The sequence below is a fragment of the Cucurbita pepo genome, chromosome LG02 (genome assembly GCF_002806865.2).
Source record: "Cucurbita pepo subsp. pepo cultivar mu-cu-16 chromosome LG02, ASM280686v2, whole genome shotgun sequence".
Lineage (NCBI taxonomy): Eukaryota > Viridiplantae > Streptophyta > Magnoliopsida > Cucurbitales > Cucurbitaceae > Cucurbita > Cucurbita pepo.
Window position 1 is genome coordinate 4,652,707 of NC_036639.1, and position 23,327 is coordinate 4,676,033.

The 23,327-nt window shown below is 35.7% G+C and overlaps 4 protein-coding genes across 6 annotated transcripts; 3 read left to right on the forward strand and 1 right to left on the reverse strand.

Annotated features, from left to right (window-relative positions):
- The first annotated feature begins 554 nt into the window (after nt 1-554).
- LOC111789371 lies at nt 555-1,702 on the forward strand. The gene is made up of 2 exons (XM_023670122.1): nt 555-978; nt 1,117-1,702. Exons 1-2 carry the CDS (start codon nt 706-708, stop codon nt 1,639-1,641), a joined length of 798 nt encoding a protein of 265 aa, XP_023525890.1. The 5' UTR covers nt 555-705; the 3' UTR covers nt 1,642-1,702.
- A 3,069-nt stretch (nt 1,703-4,771) lies between these two features.
- On the forward strand, nt 4,772-15,108 carry LOC111788405 (universal stress protein PHOS32-like). Of its 3 annotated transcripts, XM_023668740.1 has the most exons (3): nt 4,772-5,633; nt 14,559-14,597; nt 14,771-15,108. In XM_023668740.1, the coding sequence occupies exon 1, from the start codon at nt 4,871-4,873 to the stop codon at nt 5,630-5,632; it is 762 nt and encodes a 253-aa protein (XP_023524508.1). In that variant the 5' UTR covers nt 4,772-4,870; the 3' UTR covers nt 5,633; nt 14,559-14,597; nt 14,771-15,108. The 3 variants fall into 3 exon arrangements, with proteins under 3 accessions (XP_023524508.1, XP_023524510.1, XP_023524509.1); XM_023668742.1 differs by lacking the exons at nt 14,559-14,597; nt 14,771-15,108 and adding an exon at nt 7,130-7,386; XM_023668741.1 differs by lacking the exons at nt 14,559-14,597; nt 14,771-15,108 and adding an exon at nt 7,134-7,386.
- Nucleotides 8,994-15,108, forward strand: LOC111788404 (universal stress protein PHOS32-like). Its single transcript, XM_023668739.1, has 3 exons — nt 8,994-9,870; nt 14,559-14,597; nt 14,771-15,108. Exons 1-2 carry the CDS (start codon nt 9,099-9,101, stop codon nt 14,564-14,566), a joined length of 780 nt encoding a protein of 259 aa, XP_023524507.1. The 5' UTR covers nt 8,994-9,098; the 3' UTR covers nt 14,567-14,597; nt 14,771-15,108.
- A 3,455-nt stretch (nt 15,109-18,563) lies between these two features.
- On the reverse strand, nt 18,564-20,227 carry LOC111785759 (acidic leucine-rich nuclear phosphoprotein 32-related protein 2-like). The gene is made up of 2 exons (XM_023666154.1): nt 19,461-20,227; nt 18,564-19,100 (listed from the first exon to the last, which is right to left on the reverse strand). Exons 1-2 carry the CDS (start codon nt 20,025-20,027, stop codon nt 18,984-18,986), a joined length of 684 nt encoding a protein of 227 aa, XP_023521922.1. The 5' UTR covers nt 20,028-20,227; the 3' UTR covers nt 18,564-18,983.
- Nucleotides 20,228-23,327: the final 3,100 nt, after the last annotated feature.

The window sequence follows — 23,327 nt, forward strand, 5'->3', positions numbered from 1 at the left end:
AAATGTCACTTAAAAATAATAAATAATAAAAATATTCGAAATAGGTAGTAAAAAAATTAATTACTAGACTTGCAACTAAACAATTTTGTTATTTAAATTATTTAAAAAAAAATTTAAGATATAAAAATATTTTTAAAAAGTAATGCTTAAATTATTTTATTATTTTATTATTTATTTTTAAAATTTTAGAACGGTGCAGGATAATTTTTATATATATAACAACATTAATATTGAAATTTTAATTTTATGAGTGTATCAATTTTTTATTTTTTTAAATTAATAATTAATTTTAATTTTATTATCTTATTTTCTTATGTTTTATAAATATTTATAAAGTTAATGCTATATTTTAATATATATAATTTAGCCTTTATAAAACAACAGCCAATAATCTATTTTAGTGTTTAAAAAATTGTGTGTCCACGAGAAATAGAACACCTCGATTATTAGTCTAATGGCTCTTAACGGTGAATCCAGACGAGTCGCGCCCTATATAGTCGCCAGCCCCTAGCCCTCCAAAACTCATAGGCCACACGCAAATCCCCTCCATGAACACACCGCCAGCTGTTCTGCTTCTTCAGGTTCTCCATTTCCTCATCGGATCCTTGTTCCGCAGTTCCATCAGATTTTCTAGCCTCTCAAACGCTTTGCTGAATCCTCGTAAACTGCACGAAAAACACCTCCGATTTTCGAGTTTTAGGTTCGATGGACTCCTTCGCTGCAAACAAATCGAAGAAGAAGTTCTTTCCGTGTTTCCGATCGACGGCTTCCAGCGGCCCTGTCAGGACGGTGCGAGGTGTGGACGCTGCAGACGAACAGGTTTTTCCGTTCATGGCGGTGGAAGAGAGGAACGGTATGATGCTTCACAATGTGCAGCCGTTTGATGGATGCGGCAACGTTTCTGGTCGCCAGAAAAAGGGAGGCGGCGGTGGTGCTTTGTCGCGTGCGCTTAAGGCCGTCTTATTCGGAACTTCATTGGTTTGTCCGCTGATTCTGACAGCTTTTGAAATGAAACGCTAATTTCGTTCTCTGTTTTTCTTTTTCTATGGTTGACATTTTTCGATTATTCGATTGATTTTCCTAACGCGGATTTCGGATGTTCTTTGAGTGTTGCAGGCGAAGAAGATCAGAAAAAGGAAACGAAAACAGAAGGAAAATTCGAATGAGGAGAATCAGAGACGTCAACTTCTGTCTTCAATTAGCAGCAGATCATCAGATCCAAATTTCCGCAACTATTCTACCTGTTCTTCGCGCATTTCTGCGCCATTTTCATCCGCCTCATTCTGCAGTTCGTCTCCTACCTCCCCGGAAATCAACGAAATATCATTTCGATTTCATCCAACTGCCTCGAATCGCTTGTTCAGGCAGATTAATCTCAGAAAAACCTCCCGCTGTTGGTTTGTTCTATTGGTAGGTCTTCTAAGCTTGATTTTATGGGAAAAAATCGGAGCTACTGTGTGCACTTCGATTTGGATCCTCTGTTTCCATTTTTACCGCCGTGAAATCGGATTCAGGTCGCCGGACGACAAGGCCAGTGCGGCGGCCATGAGTTCCGACGAATACAAGAAGAGAACCATCCTGGAAGGATTTCTGAACAGAGATCGTTCGGCTGTTCGTAATTCAATCACACACATTGATTGACCTAACTGCCAAATGGCGCCAGAAAGATTCGAAATGGCGTTTCATGCATTTTTCGATATGAATTTGAAAAACGTCATTTCGAGTTTGTTCGTGACAGATATGAACGAGAAACAAATTTACCAATTCTCNAAAAAAAAAAAAAAAAAAAAAAAAAAAAAAAAAAAAAAAAGGAAGTACCGTGAAATTCTCACATTAATTGATGTTTTCTTTCTCCATAAAATCACATTGTAAATGTGTAGAGTAGAAGCTTTCAACCTTAGTGAGTTTGATTGGTTTGTCAAACTGTGCTAATTAAGAATGGTCTTTGTACAATTCTGATGTAAATATTTTTGTTAATAACACACTCACATGTACATAATTCATATGATCCCACCCAAATTATAAGACTCAAGCTGCGGTTTTTTTTTTTTCATCTTAGTTGAATATATTTAAATTTTAGTTATGTCAACGATCAATACAGAAAACACGGTTCTCATGAATATTAAAAATATTTGACGTAGATGCTAATAATATTTGAATTTTGAGTTTTACGAGATTTTAGTTATAAATATGAGTTATATGGTGGATAAGTAAATATGTTAGTACGCTAGTAAAAATGAAAAACAGAACAACTCAATTCAACTCAATCAAAAAATAAAGGGTTGGGTTGTGAATTATATTCAAACTATTACCGTCACCCACCTACCTAACCAATTTGAATTTGTCTACAAAAAAGTTTTAATGCAACTCTGAAAATTTGCAAATATGGAAGAATCAACTAAATAACAGTAAAAAGAGTAATCCTCTCGAACTGTGTATAATTATTATGCTAGTTTATCAGTTATAACATTTGATCACAAATAAACGACATATATTGTGATTGAAATCTAAATTACTACTAATTAAGTGTTAGTCTTGGTATAGGTAGCCAATAAGTGATAGAAGTAATAAATTGCTATCATTGATAGACTTGTAACAATAGGCATACTAAAAGTTGTGAATGGAATCGACCGGTCATAGACATTTAAAAGTAAATTGAAACCCGAAAAACATAATTTGAAAAACAAAACACGAAAATAAAAAAAAGAGTACGAAAAACACGTGTGAATACTTAAATCTATTTAAAAGTTAATAGATTTGTATATAACGGATCATAATGGGCTATTTATCTAACATTAAAATAAAAAATAGCGAAATTTTAATTTTTCAGATCACGTGAATATTCGAGCTTCTAACGTCTTAGTCAGTCTTATATATCTCGATAAATTAAACTATATTTAAATAGTAACTTAAAATAAATATTTGAGAGTTGTATTTAAATATAGATAAAAAGTAATATATATATATATATATAATATTAATAAAAATAATTTGAGTAACGGTTTATTTTTATAATTTAAATAATTTTATTTCAATTTAAAAGTAATTGAAATTTTATTTCAATTTAAAAGTAATTGAAAACTTACCGTTGTTACTCTACCAAGTTATAAATGTCAATACTTTGATTGGTTTATGACGTCAATCATTAATAGTGTTGACTTTTTGCCCTTAATCTTATTTTAATTAATTTTAATCAATTTACTCTTAATTATTAATAATTTTGAGTATTTTGAACGGTCTACCGTATAAGATTAGGAATAACAATTTCAACGACTTTTCAATCTCTCAAATCAGAGTTAAAACGAAGAAATTACAATCGAGACAACATACTCGACGTAATGATGTGGCACCTAAATCAAAATGATAGACAAATCAAAGTAAGACACTTATAATTTTGGAAGAATAACAAATGGTGGAGTTTTTCTTATTGTTATATTTAAAATAAAATTATTTTTACAAAATATAAATTTGAATCTAACGGTTTACATGAATTTTTATTATTACTATATTATATTATTATATTATTATATTTTAAAATTTTAAAATTTTAGTGATTACTCACCTATATTTTATCATTATTATATTTATAATAAATTTTGAATTTGTCATGGTTACCGGCATTGTTTTGTTACTCTCTTTAAACTTCCAAATTTATTTCTGTTCATCTTATTCTTGAGAGGATACTCTCTCTAAGCTTCCAAGTTTATTTCTGTTCTCAAGTTTATTTCTGTTCATCTTATTTTTTAGAGGGATTATTAGTGTATTGTGAGAAAATAGTTGTGAGTGTTTCAAATTTTAAATCTACCATTTGAGAGGGTTGTGGTGTGTTGCTACCAAATTCAAATACTTGTACCAGTTTCATCCTGCGCCATGGAAAGGATTGAGTTTGCTCTTAAACTCGTAAAAAGAACGGTGTAGCGGTTTGGCTCTGATCCGGAGAAAGAGTCAGAAAGTTTTTATTCAAATTCTCAATAGGCGATTGGGAAGTGGAGTAGGTCGAATTTGACCGAACCACTATAAAACTAGGGTGTCATATTTTCTAACTCTTTCATTTTTAATTTCAAAGTTATTATTGCAATTTATCACATGTTCTACTCAATTATTGTTTTGACTTCAATTATTTTGTTACACTAATTATCATCTTATACTTGTTTGTAAAAAGTTTATCATTAGTAAAATTAATCACGTTTAAACACTTTTATCGTTAAAATCCTATTCACCCCTCTAGATTGCCATACCGATCCAACAAATACTGTCGCCACATCATCACATTGGCTATCTTGTTCCGACTAAAACTTCTTCGTTTTAGCTATGATTTTAGCTAATAAAAAACAGATGTTGAAATTGTTATTCCCAACCTTAAACAAAATACTGAGAATTGTTAATAATTGAATGCAGATATTTTATCCTCAAAACATTAATTAATTAATTAATATATATATAATATATATAAAAAATAATTTGGCATTATTTGAATAAAATCCTATAATCTAAGAATTGAAGGCAGTAATTCAAGTTTTTTTTTAATTATTAAATTTGTAGTAAAATTAAAAGTTTAGGAGGGGCAAATACTAGCAATATCGTTAAATTATGGGATAAAAATGGAAATATTTCTATCCTTTTTTTTCTCCCCCAAAAAAGTAGGAGTCATCAACTGGGCCAAGATTCAAGCAGGCCCACGATTTCGCGTTCGTTTGAAAGCCCATTGAATAATGGCCCATTAAAAAAAAGCATCTTCGTCTAAAACATTCCCCTCATCTTCCTTGTCTTTCACTCCGTTTCACTGTCGTTTTCCATTCCGTACCAGTTCCCCCGAAATCTCCGAGCTTACATTCTCTTGAATTTCTCAATCCCACTTCCAAATTTCTTCATGGATCCTCAGCACCAGCTTCGGAATCCCACCTTAGATACTGACCCCCAACTTCCCTCCATCAAGATTCACCATCCGGCCTCCCCTCGTCACCCCTCCGCCGCCGCCGCCGCCGCCAATTCCACCCCTACTGGTGGCGCCCGACGTAAGATTGGCGTCGCTGTCGACCTTTCTGAAGAGAGTGCTTTTGCCGTCCGCTGGGCTGTCCAACACTACCTTCGCCCCGGTGATGCTGTTATTCTTCTCCACGTCAGCCCTACCTCTGTACTCTTCGGCGCCGATTGGGGCTCCATCGACATTTCTCTGAATACCGCCGTTGATAGTCCCGATGACGAGGATCCGGGCGATGGTGAAAACAATCAACATCAGAACCGCAGCGAGCGGTCAAAGCGTAAATTGGAGGATGATTTTGACGCTTTCACTGCCTCGAAAGCTGCCGAACTAGCTAAACCTATAAAAGATGCTCAGATTCCATACAAGATTCACATAGTGAAGGATCACGACATGAGAGAGAGGCTGTGTTTGGAAGTGGAGAGATTGGGGCTCAATGCACTAATCATGGGCAGTCGGGGCTTTGGAGCAGCAAAGCGCGGTAACGACGGCGGGCTTGGAAGTGTTAGCGATTATTGTGTTCATCATTGTGTGTGTCCTGTGGTAGTGGTTCGGTTTCCGGACGAGAAGGAGGGCGGCGCTGTGGTGGCGCTGAAGAAGGAGGACGACGCCGAGATGAAATCCGAGGCAGAGGAAGCGGTGGAGTCTTAAGGTTAGATATCTCTGTTTGCTGCTTCTTGTATTGTTATGGGTTCCATAAGCGATTCAATTTAGTTTTCCATTCGAGCGAAGTTGAATATGCTTAGAACGTTATAAATTTGCCAAGTATTTTCCATTTTCATGTTAGTTTAGAAGGGCATGGCTATGGCGAACTTGTTTCTGTTCTTGCTTTCAATAACTTAATGTAATTATGCTGTGTGTAGTTGAAGGCTGAACGTATTATATGTTGATTATATATACTTTCAACTGGGTTGGCTGAGCATTTTGAATGAACGTTTCTTATCAAAAGAGCAACGTTGCATGATGATCTTGAAGCGGTACAGAGGAAACTATGATTTGATTAAACTCTGAAAATGACTGTTCTTTCTTCAGTTGAAAATGCTATTATCAAAAGTCATCCTAAACTCACTCTGAACTTAGTATTCTAGTTTAATGCCTTGGCGTCCTTAATTACCGAATTACCGGTTTAGCTCTTGCCAACCCAAGCATGCTCAATTGGTTAAAACATTACAATCAAACAACCCAAGTCCACTTGTGATGTCCCAGGTTGGTTGGGAAGGGGAACAAAACACCCTTTATAAGGGTGTGGAAACCTTCCCTAGCAGACACGTTTTAAAGTCTTGAGTGGAAGCCCAAAGAGGACAATATCTGCTAGCGGTGAATCTGGGCTATTAAAAATGGTATCAGAGCTAGACACCGGACGATGTGCGTGCCTTCTTGCGGTTCCCCGAAGGGGGGTAGACACGAGGCGGTGTCCTAGTAAGGACGCTGGTCCTCGAAGGGGGGTGGATTTGGTGGCGGTCCCACATCAATTGGAGAAAGGAGTGAGTGCCAGCAAGGACGCTGGGCCCCGAAGGGGGGTGGATTGTGATGTCCCACATTGGTTGGGAGGAGAACAAAACACCATTTATAAGGGTGTGGAAACCTTCCCTTAGCAGACGTGTTTTAGAGCCTTGAGGAGAAGCCCAAAATGGAAAGCCCAAAGAGGACAATATCTGCTAGCGGTGGTTCTGGGTCGTTACACCACTGTTAGCAGATATTGTCCTCTTTGGGCTTCTCCTCAAGGTTTTTAAAACGTGTCTACTAGGGAGAGGTTTCCACACTCTTATAAGGACCGAAGTCCAACCGACGTGGGATCTCACAATCCCCCCTTGAGGGCCTAGCGTCCTCGCTGGCACACTGCTCGGTGCCTAGCTCTAATACCATTTGTAACAGCTCAAGCCCACCACTAGCAAATATTGTCTACTTTGACCCGTTATGTATCGTCATCAGCCTCATCAAGAATGTTTGCTAGGGAGAGGTTTTCATACCCTTTTAAAGAATGTTTCGTTCCTCTCTCCAACCGAGGTAGGATCTCACACTACTCATGATGTGAGATTAGAGAAATATTCCTACAGAAACATGGATTCATTTACTGACATAATATGAATGTTTTTGTTTTGGTTGTTTTTTTCTTTTTCTAATCTCTCTACATCCAATTTGGGGAAGGAAGATAGAAGGACTTAATATCGAAAAGAACATAACTTGGCAACCTAGGTAAGAGCTTCTACTGTCAATATTTTAGGTGGAATGTAACTTTTAACTTGTTTATTATATATGTAATAAACTAGTAAATCCAGCTTACCATATTTCGGAGGCAGGGGTCACAGTTACTGCTGTTAAGTCATGTTTTGTTCTATCATCTATGTAGTATGAATGCAAGTTTTTCTTTATCTATAGGAGCAAATTTTTACATTTTTAGTGAATTATACTCGATGCATATTATTATATTTGTATTCATGTCCCGATCGCTATGTGTATATGATGTTTCAATGATTTCCGACGACAATGGATCTTTCGACCTTGGAGGGAGGACTCTTTTGCTAGATATGATTGTTCACATGGTTGGTTTCATTTTTGGTTTAGAATGAATTGTGGGAGAAATACCCGGTGGTTGGTATCAATTGTGAATTGGCTGGTAGGTTAGCATAACTTTGTGGGTGACATGGGTGCACTTTGTTGCTCATCCTCCCTTAGGGTCATAACCTTAGTAGGGAAGGTTTGAAACAACCAAGCTCGCCACTCGTAGATATTGTCCTTTTTTGAGTTTCCCTCAAGATTTTTAAAACACGTTTGTTAGGGAGAGGTTTCCACACCTTTATAAAGAATGATTCGTTTCCCTCTCCAACCAATGCGGGATCTCACAATCCACTCCCCTTAGGTACCCAACGTCTTCGTTGGCACTCATTCCCCTCTTCAATCGATGTGAGATCTCACCGTGTACTTTTGAATAGGGTTGGGATTTGATCCTACTAGAACGTGATAGAATTCTCTCAGCCATTTTTGTGAGACTAGACTTAAAGAGCACTTTCTGAAAATCTTATGTATTCATTTGTTTTTCTGTCGGAAACGGTCTCTAAATCAAGCAATAAAGGTAGGTAATGGATTAGGAACAGAGTTTGGAGGATATTACTCTTTTGACTTAGCTGTTTTGATGCTTTCCTTAGAGCTTAAGTCTTTGTGAGTAATTATGAATTTCGTTCCAATATGAAGGGAAGAATTTGTAGTTCTCCCTTCAGACATACTTTTTTCTACCACTATTTGACACGTCATTAGTTATTTACCACGAGAATTCAAGAATCCTCGGGTTGCCAACGAGGTTTATTCACGCATTTTTAGTAGAGCGTTTGGCAATCCATCTCTCAGCCCCTACCTTGTCAACTTCGGCTTACTTTATTGATAGTAAGTGTAACAGCTCAAGTTTATCGCTAGCAAGTATTGTCCACTTTGACCCATTACGTATCGTCGTCAGCCTCACAGTTTTAAAATGCGTCTCTTAAGGAAAGGTTAAGGTTTTCACACGGTTATAAGGAATGCTCTTCGTTCTTCTCTCCAACCAATATGGGATTTCATAGTAAGCGTCCTCCATGATCGGGAAGAGATTTTCATATAGGCTCATTGTATTATCGAGGTTTTGAGTTGGTTGACATAATAGTGTCCTTATTAACTATTTTCCTCAATTCAATATAACAAATGCACGTATTTCATTTTCGACGTAAAATTGCATGATCGGGTTAAAACCAACAATTATTTTTAATGTAATATATACATAAAAAATCAATTATTTCAAGAAAAAAGAAACCTAATATTAAGTGCCATTTTAAAATAACTAATATATATCTATATATATAGTGAGGGAAATTATCAATTTTTTGGTTTTATTTTAAGTAACTATTTGATCCACGATATATTATCTTAATTTTTAGATTCTCAAAAAACATGGGCCCATAAATTAGGAGAGGCCTGTGATTAAGCCCATTAAGAACAGCCCATTCAAACAAATTTCTCCTCTAAACATTCTCTCAAATCTTCCATTTCTTCTATTTTACTCCTTCATTCTTCTGACCTGTTCTTCCATAATTTCTGCTGTTCTTCCATAATTTCTCAGAATTTCTCTATCCAAAAATTTGATTTCTCCATGGATTCTCTGAACCATCTTCGAAATTCCTCCTTAGAACCTGACCCGCAACTACCCAACATCAAAATTCACCATCCTGCCTCCCCTCGCCATCACTCCACCTCTACTCCCGTCGCCACCCCCACCCCCACCGCTGGTGCCCGCCGTAAGATTGGGGTGGCTGTTGACCTTTCCGAGGAGAGTGCTTATGCTGTTCATTGGGCTGTTCAACACTACATTCGCCCTGGTGATGCTGTTATTCTCCTCCATGTTAGCCCTACTTCCGTCCTCTTCGGCGCCGATTGGGGCTCTATCGACATTACTCTCGATACCCCCGGTGATAATCCCGACGATCAGGATGCTGCGAATTCTGAAAACAGTCATCCGCAGAACCGCACCGAGCGCTCGAAACGTAAAATGGAGGACGATTTCGATGCATTTACTGCCTCCAAAGCTGCCGATTTAGCTAAGCCTTTGAAAGATGTTCAGATTCCGTACAAGATTCACATAGTGAAGGATCATGATATGAGAGAGAGACTTTGTTTGGAAGTGGAGAGATTGGGGCTGAATGCCCTGATCATGGGCAGTCGGGGTTTTGGGGCTGCGAAGCGTGGAAATGACAGTGGGCTCGGGAGCGTTAGCGATTATTGTGTGCATCATTGCGCTTGTCCTGTAGTGGTGGTGCGTTTTCCTGATGAGAAAGATGTTGGGATCGGTAGCGGTTCTGTAGCTGTAGCGAAAAAGGACGATAACGCCCAGAAAAAATCTGCCGCAGAGAAAGTGGAGCCGAAAGGTCAGGCATCTCTGTTCCCTGAGATTGGTTTTTACCTTGTTACTGATGATGGTCTTTGCTTGATTTCTAAAACTAGAAGCGATTATCGCAATGTTATTATAATCTCCTGAGTATTTTTGAATCTTATGCGTAGTACATCTCGTAACTTCTATTTAGAGAGCATTGCGGTTGCGGATTTACTCTCAATATATGGGAAACTGGGATTTGGTGATCATGACCTTCGGGATATTAGGAAAATGAGTAAAATTATTATGAGATGCCTCTTAAATTCTTCTTTTAATGTTCCATGGGTGCTTAAATTCTGATAATGTCAGTTCAAAGTTCTTCTCGTCTCGAGTGACTGATGTTTTCGCAAAGTTCCTTTGCCTGCCTCATTGGGAACATGGCTGATTCCCCAAATGTACATGCTGTGTGTTTGATATTCAGAAGACATTACTTGAAGTTGAAATTTGATCTTAAAAAAAGATCTTTATGATGTTGGCTAGAGTTTCTTGTGTTCTACCCTTGAAGCTAAAGATCTTGTCCCTAGATGGAGAGGGTGGATTGGAAGAGCTCAGTCCTTTCTAAATATGATACATTAACTCTTTCAAGTATTATTCTTTCTTTTCATCACCCTCCCAAGTTCCAACTTGCTAGATGTCTGTTTCTCTCATGTCTAAAAAAGCCGTCTATAGTATTGAGAAGCTTATAAGATATTTAAATTGGGATTGTAACAAGAAGGAAGGAGGTGCGTATTTAGTCAACTGGAAAAAAGTAAGACAATAGATTCTCTTAGGGGTCTTAGAATAGTTAATACAAGATTCAATATCTTCTTACTAAATCACTTTGTGGATTCTCCTGTGCGAAAAATGCTGTTTGGAGGAAAGCGGTGACTTCTAAATACAAAGTTTATAAGGAGATTGGAGGTTTAGGCCTTTCCTTGTCAAACATTCTAAAGGTTTGTGGAAGGACATATTTTAAATGAAGAATCTTCTTGTAGACTGAATAAGTTGGTAGTGAGGCAATATCGAAAACATCAAATTCTAGGAGGATCTTTGGATTGACAATCGCAAGGATACTCAAACAGTAAAAAGTATCTTATCAATCTTGTGTGGAAATTTAAGTCGTCTTCTTGTGATTTAGCCTTCAAAAGGAGCTTCAACAATCATGAGACTGCCAAATGGATATCACTTACAGACCTCATTACTCATTAGTAGTTGCTACCTCCTTCCTCTCAGATGATTTCGGTTGTAAGTGCTTTTTGCTAGATATTCCCAAGCATTTTTATATCCTGATCCATTCCTTTGCAAGTGGACTTGGAATGTTTATAGCCCTAAGAAAGTAAATGTTTTCATGTTGGATTTTGGATACAGTTGTCTTTCCCCGTAATTGGTGTTTAATTTGCAAATATAATGAAGAATCTTGGGCCATCTCTCGTTTGATAAGCATTTTGTTCTTTCAATGATTATGAATAGCTTTCTTTAAACTGGCTTCAGCTGTCATCCTTTCAAAGCAAAATCTAAATCTCTTTGTGAAGTTTATTAGAGCTGATCTTTGAACCTTTTGATTAGAAAGATTTGATAAGTTCTTTGTGGGGGTTGATCTTTTCCTCTTTTATGGGAGCATATTATTATAGTTGCCTAATCATGGTGTAAATTATCCAAACCCTTTTCTAACTATCAGTTTGCTTTTGTTGCACTAATTGGAAGATTGTGGAAGCAACGATTTAAATTTATGTATGCTATTACTCTTGCATTAGCATGGTACTTTTTTCTTTTCCACGAGAATCCAACTTCCTTAAAATAATTTGAAAGAATATGAAAGGGACATACAACAGCCTGATATAAGAAGCCACCAAACTATTTACATGGTATTTGGGGGAGTTGAGACTTGAAAGATACTACAGAGAAAATAATAGAACTCGCCGACTTAAACTTTTTACTTTTTTAGGAGAAAAGTTGTTGGTTTATTTATATTGCATTTTAATAAGTGAATCCATTAATATTTGATCAAAAAAATATAAGCATGGTTTGATAGTTAGTAGGAGCTCATGGTTATGGCGCACAGCCAAATTTTGTTCTAGAGTCTGCCTTTATTTATTGTTGTAGTATAAATGCTAGTTTATTGATTCAAGTGCCTGTTATCGTGAATGGATGTGCGAGTACGCCCTGTTTCTGCCGGAGATGGAAATTTATCATTCCCTTGCATGTTAAAATATTGGGAGCGATCTTTATGTTTTTATTCTTCCTATCCTCGTGTTCTTAATGCACCACACAAAAATTTATAATTTTGATATTTTAATTTTTTTTATTTACTTTCAAAAGGAAAATTATGGTTTATGGTTTATGAATTGATTGTTTGGAGTCTCAAGTCCCTCTTGATGACTGAACATATATAAGTTTATTTTATTTTATTTTTTCTTTTGTAATGGATTTTTTATTTTGTTTTATTTTATTTTGGTTAAAATGCTGTATATATTACCCATTGTATAAAAATAATCTTGAACGAGTTGAAATTTGTTTGAAATAACCTATCAAGATAAGTTCGAAAAGAAATTACATTTGGTCACCCTTTGTAAAAGAAGAGAAACTATCGTTTAGCAGGACATTTATTTGAAATTTAGATAGTATAAAATTTTAGTTGAATATTTATTTATTGCATTCTTATGCATAGGTGTAGATATACGTGTGTGTGTGTGTGTGTGTGTGTGTTTGTGTATATATATATATATATATATATATATATGTTTATCTTTAATTCCTTCTTGTCAATTTAAACATTTATTTTGGTTTAAGCTAAATTTAGAAGAGCACTGTTGTGGATGAAGTTTGATTGGGATCTTTGACACATTGGCTCAATTGTATTAATTCTTTTTGAAAGAAAGAGGTAGCATAGGCTTTTAAATCCAACATTTTGTGACTTCTAAACTATAATAATTTAGGACCGAGAGTAAGTTGTAGGCAGCAAAGTTGGGTTTTACATTCACTGTGCGTGGGTTCTATAAAATAACAGAGGAAGGCAGAGAAATAAATGGGGAATTTCAATATTTTGCTTTACCATTTGTGACAAAGAACAGCCAACAGTTCTTGTACTCTGTTAGTTATTATTACTCGAGGCAAAAAATTTCAGCTATTAATTACATTCTTACTATCAAATTATGCAACTATCATTCTTTTGAAATATAAATTAGTGTGTGAAGTTATTCACTTACATGAGTTCCACACTTTTTAAGTGATTGTTATGAACTCATGATTGATTCATGGCGTTATCAATGAATAAACATGCATGTTTTGATCGAGAATTTTGTGATCCTTAATTTGCTTGTTTTTTTCGTGTTCTTAATAAATACTTTGGAAGGAAAATGTGTTTTAAAGTGTGAAAGTTGCTCACTGAGTATTTTTCTTTAGTCATTTTTATTTTTCTGAACCTTCCAGAGTAAGGATTGAGCGAGGGATCAGTTACATGTGTCTTGAGCATGTGAGAGTTTGTTCAGTTCTCTGATTTGGTTAAAGGAGGATATACACTACTTGCTTGCAATATAGTGACAACAACGTCTTCTTCTAATCTAGGAGGGAGGATTCTTTGGCCAATCAAGATAGGATTCACATATCTCAGTATTAAATATATGTAATAGGGAGTCATAGGATGCTGCCTCTTTGTTCTTGCTTTTAAGGGACTCCTTCATTCCTCGGGTCGTGAAGATTTTCGTTGTTCTCCTCCTTCCTAGGGCTTCCCTTCTAATTCGCTTATTTCTTCTGCGAACTGCCTCACCTCTCCCATCACCCTTTTGTTTTCTTCTCTCGGAAAGATTTAGTTCTCCAAGAAGGTGATGTTGTTTGCCAGACAAGTCCTGAATGGAAGGGTGAACACCTTAGACTGTGTGCAGAGATTCACCATTCCTTAGGGGGCTGCTAAGGTGCTCCCATTGCAAAGTTGCATCTAAGAACCTTGATTATATCCTTTGGGTTGTACTTTATGCTTAGTCAATATCGTCCACATTCGAGGATGCTTTTGTAGTCTTGTTAGCATGGAACAAGGATTGTAAGGCTTGGATGGAGGAGATTTTGTTGTCTCCCCAAGGGAGAATGCGGCCTTCTTTGGCTGGCATGCTTATTTGCCACTTTTTCTTGGAGATTCGGCTCGAGAGGAATGGTAGGCTTTTTAGAGGCACGTGGAGCTATGGGAGGTTGTTAGGTTCAATACCTCTCTGTGGGCCTTGGTTAATAAAGCTTTTTATAACTATCAACTTTGTCTTATCCTTCAGGTTGGAGTCCCTTCCGTGTTGGACTGTTTTCTATATGTATATATATACTCGTACATTCTTTGATTGTTCTCCTGGGATGCTTGATTTCTTATAAACAAGAGAATATATGTTAGGTGAAATTGTGACCTTGCTTGGTGTGCAAACTTGTGGGGTGCAAGGTTGTTCTGTTTCCCATTTTATTCTTAGGCTTGCCTTAACCTCAAGACATTTTTGGGGGAAGGTTGAAAAGTGTCTCTCTTATTGAAAGAAGCCACGTTTTTCTATAGGAGTATAGGCTAACAAATGTATGGATTATATTGATCTGATATCCAAACTAATTTATGTGGATTATATTTGTTCTTTGTAATCTACAAGACTACAATCATCCGAGCTTTGTTGTGTTCTGTTTGACTTTGTAAAATGATATCAAGAAATGACAGCATGTTGTCCCTGCTTCTTTCCACAGGTGTTTAGCTGGTAAGATCCACATCAGAGACTGATGCAAGTAAGGATTGTCTTTATATCTATGCAACTAAAACTGGGTTTTCATTATTATTGATCATCGTACTGAAAACGAAGCAAAACGATGATATTCGTACCTCCGATCATATTCTTAAGTTTGATATAATCTGTTGTGTGTATATCCTTGTTTAATTTTGGTTGTATTTCTTGATGTAGTTTGTGTTGAAAAGCTGGGCTGCCATGGTGATTAGGTGAGAAGCAAAGTGGATTATGGGTTTTGAGTCTGAATAACAGAGCCCCTATCCCCTGTTATCCGAGATGAAGAAACCGGTGAATAAGAAAATAATATGTGTGAATGATTTGAAGTTGATGTCTGCCCCTTTTCAAATTGTTTTATTGTTTTCATATCATCAATTAACATTTTGTCGCTGTTTTGCCACGTTTAATTATCTTCTTTCTAATTCCTGAAATCTTGGAACAAGTTTGATATGTTGCTTCCTTTTCTCATCAGTGGTTGAATTGTGAAATATACCCCCACTTCCTTTGTTCTCCAATGCCAAAAATCTCCCCCTTAGCCCTTCATTCAATGCTTTTATCATCCCCATCTTACTCTATCTAGTTTTCGATGTTGGATGGATAGGTAATAGTTGTTAGGTACGAGGGTCGGGAAAACTCTTAGTGTTATTGTAGTACATACTTGAAACTCAATCCAACGTAGAAGTAGTACATACTTCAATCTAATTTTTTGATTGAGAATATATGTAAGAATGACTATATTTGTGTTCGTGCCATTCTAGATGGATAAATTTGAAAGTATTGGAAATTCAGTACTTTTCTCTCTTTTTATCCTTCTTTTTCAGCCACTTGTTGTCAGATGATGATAATGATTTGTCTATCTACGTTGTTGCGTGTTACTCTAATCAATGATGGTGACTTTTTTGTGCGTAGGTAGTTGTATGTAAAAAGCAAGTTAAATTGATTTCATTTATGCAATGTGATAAGTTATAGGGGTGTACATTCAAGACAACCCGGACCAACCCAACTCGAACTATTAGGGTTGGGTTGGGTTCGGTTCGGTTTCGGGTTCGTGGGACAAAAACCTTGGGTTGACCCGAGCGACCCGATTCAAGTAAAATATATAAACTATATTAAGAAGCTATGGCCGGTCTAGTGTGACCCACGCTCGGGTTTGACTCCAGTTTAGTACATATTTCTTTCTTTTTGTTTTTTATTTTTTATATTTTATATATATATATATATATATACACGTACATGATTCTTTTAATTTCTTTTATATTACACATTATTAAGTTAGGCCTTTGGGGTATCCAATTTTTGACCCATACCTTATCCTTCGGTCCCCTTGTCCCATCCCAATGCCGGCTAATCCTACTTTTTCTTTTTAAATAAATAAAATAAAATAAAATAAAATAAAATAATGATTTGCCCATATGTTACAACTCAATAATATTTTAATTTTTAATTCGTTCAATATTTGAATCTTTTTTAAAATTGTTTTTTTAAAAATAATAATAAATATTTGCCCATAAATGTTTCCGTTTATACATTTAAGTGTAAATTAATTTTAATACTAAACTTTTAATTTATTAAATTTTAACTCTAAATAAGTTGGGGTATTTTAGTCTATTAAACAGTAGCTTCCATTATTATTATTATTTTAAATATTTATGAGCATTTTTTTTATTGTTAAACGCTTTAAGTGGGTTTGATTTAGACATTTGGTTACCTAATTTTTTATTTTATGATTTTTTTTTTTTTGTCTTTAAGTATTTTATTTTTTGAAATTATGTTTGATCCATCACAATTTTTTGTTTTTATTTTTTAAAAACACGTTCGAATTCTCAAATAAATTAAAAAAATATTATCAAATTTAAAAAGTACAAAAATTTTAATTTTCAAAAATCGATTTACTAAGTTGAAAACAAAAAAGAACAAAGATTTAATTGCATTTATTTTCATTTAGAAATTAGACAATATTTTAAATAAGGTCTGATATTTTCAACTTTTTAAAAGAAACGTTTAGAATTTCAAGACATCGTATCGTATCTGACAACAACTGATTAAGGCTGCCACATATCTTTTCTATGGTCGAAAATTTTAGCTCTTTTTTTCCTTTTTTATAAATTACATATTTTTAGTAAAATATAAATTAAATTTACTTTAATTTTGTATTTAGTAAAATAAACTTTTTTTTTTAAAAAAAAAAACTTTATTATATATTTTAGAAAAAACAAATAACACAAATCATTTATAATTTAACTTTAATTTTTTATATTTTTATTTCATTTTCGTTTGAATTTCAATAATTGAGTCCACAATTTTCAAATTTTCAAATATTCTCCCTACCACCGGTAGGTAGTTGTAGGTAGTTTTAGACAAGTTTCTTTTGAATTAGATACCTAAATGCCAAGTATGACTCGTTATAATGCCAAGTATGACTCGTTATAATCTATATTTGGGGCATACGATACGATGATTCTAAAGCATTAATTTATTCTTTCGTCATCTAAGGCATTAATTTACCTACTAAAATATTGCCCGTCTCCACCCACGTTCCCATCATCACAATTTCATTTTCATCTAAATTCCAGGTCATCTAAGGCATCAATTTCATTTTCGTTGGTGATTCTTTCATATTCATGGCTTGTCACATGAGTTTAGTGCACGGCTGGCAGATGTTTCTCGTTTCCACACTCTTGAAATAATGTTTCGTTCCACTCTCAAAATAATTAGGAGGTAAAAAAAATTTACCCAAAGGAAAAACCCGAAAGGAACCCAGAGGAGATATAACTTCTAAAGAAAGCAAGGCTCAGTCCCAACAGATCTAAAATGAAATCAAGTTTGGCTGACCAGAAAAAAGTAGCACCAAACTCGATCATGTTGAATTCCAACAACCAGTTCCTGCTGTGCACTCATTTCTTCCTCAAAAAAGAGTGTAAACTCAAGAAATAACCAAAACCCACAACTAATTTGATTTATTGAAGAAAATTATGGATACCTAACATCAATTGACTATAACTATCCACCTGCTGCTTGTCTCATATAAGCAAGACACAGCCTAAAAAAATACATTTAACAGCTACTACGCCAACACACACTCAACCACACAAATATCCCTTGGCAGCTGATATTTCAAGCCATCATTCAATAAACGAGTGGCAAGGAAAGCTCTATCCTTTTTCTAAGTGGAACCCCTCTTCTCTTTTTTTCTCTCTCTCTCTCTCTCTCTCTCTCCCTCTCTATCAAAACTTATGGCTAAAGATGGTCTTCTAAAAAGCAAATGGGTATCGTGGAAATTGTTTGAAATATCTGTTAACATCAAGGGATTGGAGTCAACCCATGGCCATGGCCTGAATCTAGTCATGGTTTTGAACAGGGAAGTCTAAATAGTGAGAAGATTTGAGCCACTCAATAATCCAATGGACACGAATTCGACCTAAAAGGAATTGGCAATTCAATAAGAAACAAGAACCATTCTTTATCCACACCTGGCCAGGTTTGAAGACAATGGATTGGAAAAGTTGGAAAAGTCGAGGGTTTTTTCCCAAACAGACCCATCTAAGATACTTCCCAGAAGATGGAGATGCTGCGCTAAAAGAATATGGCCATGGAGATTCCATCAAACACAAGGTCGGCCATGATCTTACTAATTTAATCATAGGCAGGCAGCAAAAGGAGGAGGATTGGAGGAGATTAAATAATATCAGGAGATATGATTACTTTCAGTTCGATCTTGAATATGCAAAATAATCCCTAAAAGTGGCTTCCTGGACCTAAAAAAATGTTGGGTCGTGGGAGATGATGACGATGGCTTCTAAAAGAGATATGGTGATGTGGGTTTAGTAATGATTCTTGCTTTGAAAGCATTCATGTTCATATCTCCTGGTCGTGGGAGACCTACAAAACTCAACTAAAACGCGAGAATCTCTCCTATGAACAACTAACTAACATTGACTGAGATATGGATCAGCAAAAGACTCATGAAGTGTAGAGAAATCTGTTAACAGAATGTGGTTCAGTGAATTAATATCTGGCTAAACATGACAAGGCTTCACAAATGATAACAGATGATCTACTGGAAAATAGAAGGGATATTCCAGGTTGTACACAGTTGAGTAAACAAATATAATCCTAGAATTAATCGATCAGGACAGACCATTAGTGAGAAAAAGAAAATGAAAAAAGATGAAACCCAAGAGGATTTCAAAAACCTAGCTACCTCCGTTGTGTTGTTAGTGAAGGATCAACGATTCTGATCTCTGCTCATTTTGCATATCCCAAAAATCAGTTTGGAAGCATCGTTGATACCGGTGGGCAGACGATTCTGGAGACTCTGGATCGATCTAATGACAGCCGTGGATTTTAAATCTGCTTTACGAGCTTCATCATCGGGGATGATGCTGGCTGATTAGGTCGGTCCTGTAACTCTTGCTTGCTTCGGTGGCCTGTGGGAAGTAGAGGAAGTCGCTTCGTCGTTGTAAGAAGGCCTGGTTCCTTGTTGATCAGAAGAACACTCGAATTCGTCCTGCATTCAAACGGGAAACGATTATTAAAATCCTGTTTGGATCACTGGGAATTAACAACTCAGAGAATGTTGATGATGTTTCAGATCGGGATATAAAAAATGATTATGTGCAAAATCATAGGTTCTGAAGGATGAAATTCGTATCGTTTATGAAATGGAGAAATTCGGCTCTAATCTTGAGTCTTCACTCACTAAGAGAACCGAAATCGCTATCATATTTTCAAAACACCGATTCTAGACGAGCAAATGAACGGACAAAGGGATTCCAAATCCACAACGTTTTCCTTCCGCACAGACTAGGAAAATAAGAACATAAAAGAAAAGAAAGCAGCAAAAGAAGAAAAATCCATAAATACATACATCGGAATCGAGATCGACGTCGTACTCTCTCCTCCGCTTCGATACGCCACCAGCGCAAGCTGACATCTCGCCCTCGCTGCTAGAAGTCACTGTCGGTGGTGGTGGTGGCGTCGAAGAAGACGCACAAGACCACGGAACCACCTGGTTTTCTCCATCTTCATCCTCTTCTTCTTCCTCCTCCTCCTCCTCCTCCTCATCGTCATCCTCATCAGCATCCTCACTAACACCTCCCTCATAACTCCCGAAACCTTCACCATCGTCAAAATCATCACCACCATTAACTTCCTCCTCCTTATCTCTACGGCGCTCTTGAAATCCACCTTGCTCGCATTTACCACCATGGACTTCAACACATCCCTCACACACAGAAACCGTAGGCGTAAGCTTCCGACCAGATGCCGTCCATGGAGTCGGCGACTGACACGCACGACATAGAAGACTCCTAGAATGCTTAGCAACGAGAAAATTAGCACAGTGAACCTTCTCATCGCAGTCCCAACATAGGTTCGCCCGATCGGACTCACAGAAAGTCCTCGCTAGCTGCCCACACAACTCGCACTTCATCATTTCCTGTTGAAAACCTCCGATTCCCCGATCTTCTTCTTCTTCTTCTTCGATTTGTCAGCCTCTGATTCCTTCTTCTTCCTCTCGATCTTCTTTTTTATCTCTTCGATCAGTTCAATCGGAATGAACTGAAATGGCCAAGAATAAAAGGAGAGGAAGGGGAAAGTACAAGCTCCTTACATTAGGGGAACTGCCCTTAATCTTCGCTCTAAATACCACCATTTTTTACATAAATAAAAATAAAAATAAAAATAATTATTTCTCAGGGCTATTTCAGATATTTCACTCCCCAGCTCAAGTACAAAATATCTTTAAACCGCTTCTCGGGAGCCATCAACGTGGACTAATCAGGCTCAGATTCCTTCCACCTGCTACAAAACTAACACGTGGCGTAATCCTGTGGGGTTGGTGATTTGAAGCGGTTGGCACAGGATCATTTCTCCATTTTCTACTGACTCGGCGTCTACCACTCATACGGCAACCGTGTTGCCACGTGTCGACTTCTCATGGAGAGTTTCAAATATTATTTATTTTTATATATTTATAAATTTTGGATATATTGTGGAGTCGATTTGAGTGACTCGCTCTCCGAGATATTTCTTTTCCGCTTCCTGGGATTTTGTGGTGACGTGTCAGCAAATGCTGAAGAGCCTGAAGATTCGAACTCCATCCTACGTGGCGCCCTGTGGTCCATGATGAACATTTGCCACGTGAAACCACCTGAACCCCCTCTCTCTCTCTAACGCCATCTCCGTACGCCTACGTGGCAACTGGTCTAGCGTTTCACCAGATTACTGCCCTTCCCAGTTGTCCCGCAATCATTCTGTTTTTTTTTTTTTTTTNACGCTCTTCCGATCTAGAAAGGAAAGTTTTTTTTTATTATTTTTGATTCTTCTTTACTTTCAATTTTATTTAATTTCATTATTTTAAAACTATTTCAGGTATGCAATTGAAAAATTAATATAATTTTTTAAAATTATATTAAAATTTATAAATTTTATCAAAGTTATTCAATAATTAATTCGATCAAACCTAATATAAAAAAAATTAGGAAATTACAGATTTATAAAATCCTAAAAATAGTTTATGAAATTAAAAAAATAGAATTATGGAAAAGAAATTTGTAATTAAATACGAGGCGCGGGAGGCACTGTCGTGGAGGAACGGTGGCCATGTTTGGGAGGAGAAAGGGTAAAGGATGAGGTGGCAGAATCAGTCACGTGGGTGGGGGGGTGTGACGTGGAGGAGTTGAGATTGGAGAAAATCTGGAATGGTGAGGTGGAGATATGAAGAAGGGGTAAAGGAGGATTCGGTGCCACGAGAATATTTGGAATAAATACGTGGCGGAAAGAGAGAGAGAGAGAGAGAGAGTGGAATGTGTGGAGGATAAAAGAAAGAGACTTAAAACGGGGAATTTTAAATTCCGAAATTGAAATTCAGACTTGTGGGGCCCACCTCATTACCCACACACTTTCCTATTTCATGTGGACCCCACCCAAACCCTTTTTAAATTCCTTTTTACTTTCTTTTTTCTTTTAATTATTTGTCTAACTTTTATAATTTTAATAACATCTTTAAAATATCTTTTATTATTAATTTTAAAAAATTCGCTTCAATTTAGTAGTTTCTTCAAAATAATAATAATAATAATTATTATTATTATACCCTTAATTTTGTTAATAATTTAAAATATTTTATTATTAATATATGAACGGAAACTTTTTAAAATTTAAATTTCAAGACATATTTATGTACGAAATTACAACTTTAACATTTTAAAAAAAATTTAAATATATTAATGTTATAAAATTTAGGAATATTTTTAAAAACATATATATTTGAAATTTTAATAATAATTCAGTGTATTTTTTTTTTCAGTTTAAAATTAGTAATGAAATAGAAACTTCTTGCTTAAAATATATATATATATATATATATATATATTTATGGTTTATTTTTTAACCATTCTTAAAATAATTTAAAATATATATTGAAAATGAATTGAAATTTTTAATTAAATATTTGAAAATAAATAAATAGAACCTTTTATTTTTATTTAAAAAAATTAAAAAAGAAATTGAATTGGGTAATAATCCCCGCGGCCCAACAGCTGCTTTCTTGGGACGTCGAATCTGATTACAGCCCAATAAACTAGGCGAGTTCAGTTCAGTTGTGGGCTCCACTCAATTTCCTTAGATAATTAATCCCACTTAACTTAATTTAATTAGACTTTAATCATCATTTTGTTCAAAACATTTGATTTCGTAATTAAATTCCAAACTCGAATCAAAATTGCTTAAAATGATAAAATGATAAAGTTTCTATGATTGAATCAGTTCATTTTATTGGTATAAATATTAGTTTTCAATTCTTATTAGTCTTTATTAACCATGTTATCTTCTATCTTCAGGATTGCTCTTATTCAGATGTAGTCATGGTTCATTCATGTACCTCTCTTTGGGTCTCGATCTTTCAATTCATGTTATCTTCTATCTCTTTGGGCCTCATTTTCAAAGCTTTGACTTTGACTTAGAATTGGTCAATTCCATAAATTAATGAGGAAAATATAACTAATATATATTTGATTTTAGTTAATAAATTTCTTTTTGAAAGGATTATATTAATTTATTAATATACTTTTATTTGATTGGGTCAAACTGGGTCATTTCTTAGACTCAACCTAATTACGTGGTTGGTAAATATTTTTCAACCAATAAAAATTTGAAATTAAATAAAATTATGTATATATAATTGTATAGCAAACAAAAATATATTTTATAAAATTAATAATAAATTCTTGGTTTGGTTCAATCCAATATAGTCTTGGCTACCCTAAAGTCGATCCCGGGTAGGGGACGTGTCATGCATGTCCCCTTAATTAGTGGCTTTCTAATTTAATTTGGTCAAATTTATATTTGACATGATTCTTCGTAGAAATGTAAGTAACACTAAAGAGTTTTCATATGAGGGTCCACCGCTAATAAATATTGTCCGTTTTGGCAAACGCATCTACTAGGGAGAGGTTTTCATATCTTTACAAGAAATGTTTCGTTCCTCTCTCCCGTCAACGTGAGATCTCACAATTCACTCTCCTTGGGGACCCAACGTCCTCACTGACACACCGTTCGATATCAAACTCTGATACCATTTGTAATAGCCCAAATCCACCCCTCTTGACCTGCTACATATCGTCGTTAGACTCACGATTTTAAAATGCGTCTGCTAGGGAGGGGTTTTTACACTTAAGAAATGTTTCGTTCCCCTCTCCAAACGATATGAGATCTCACATTCATACTCTGAGCC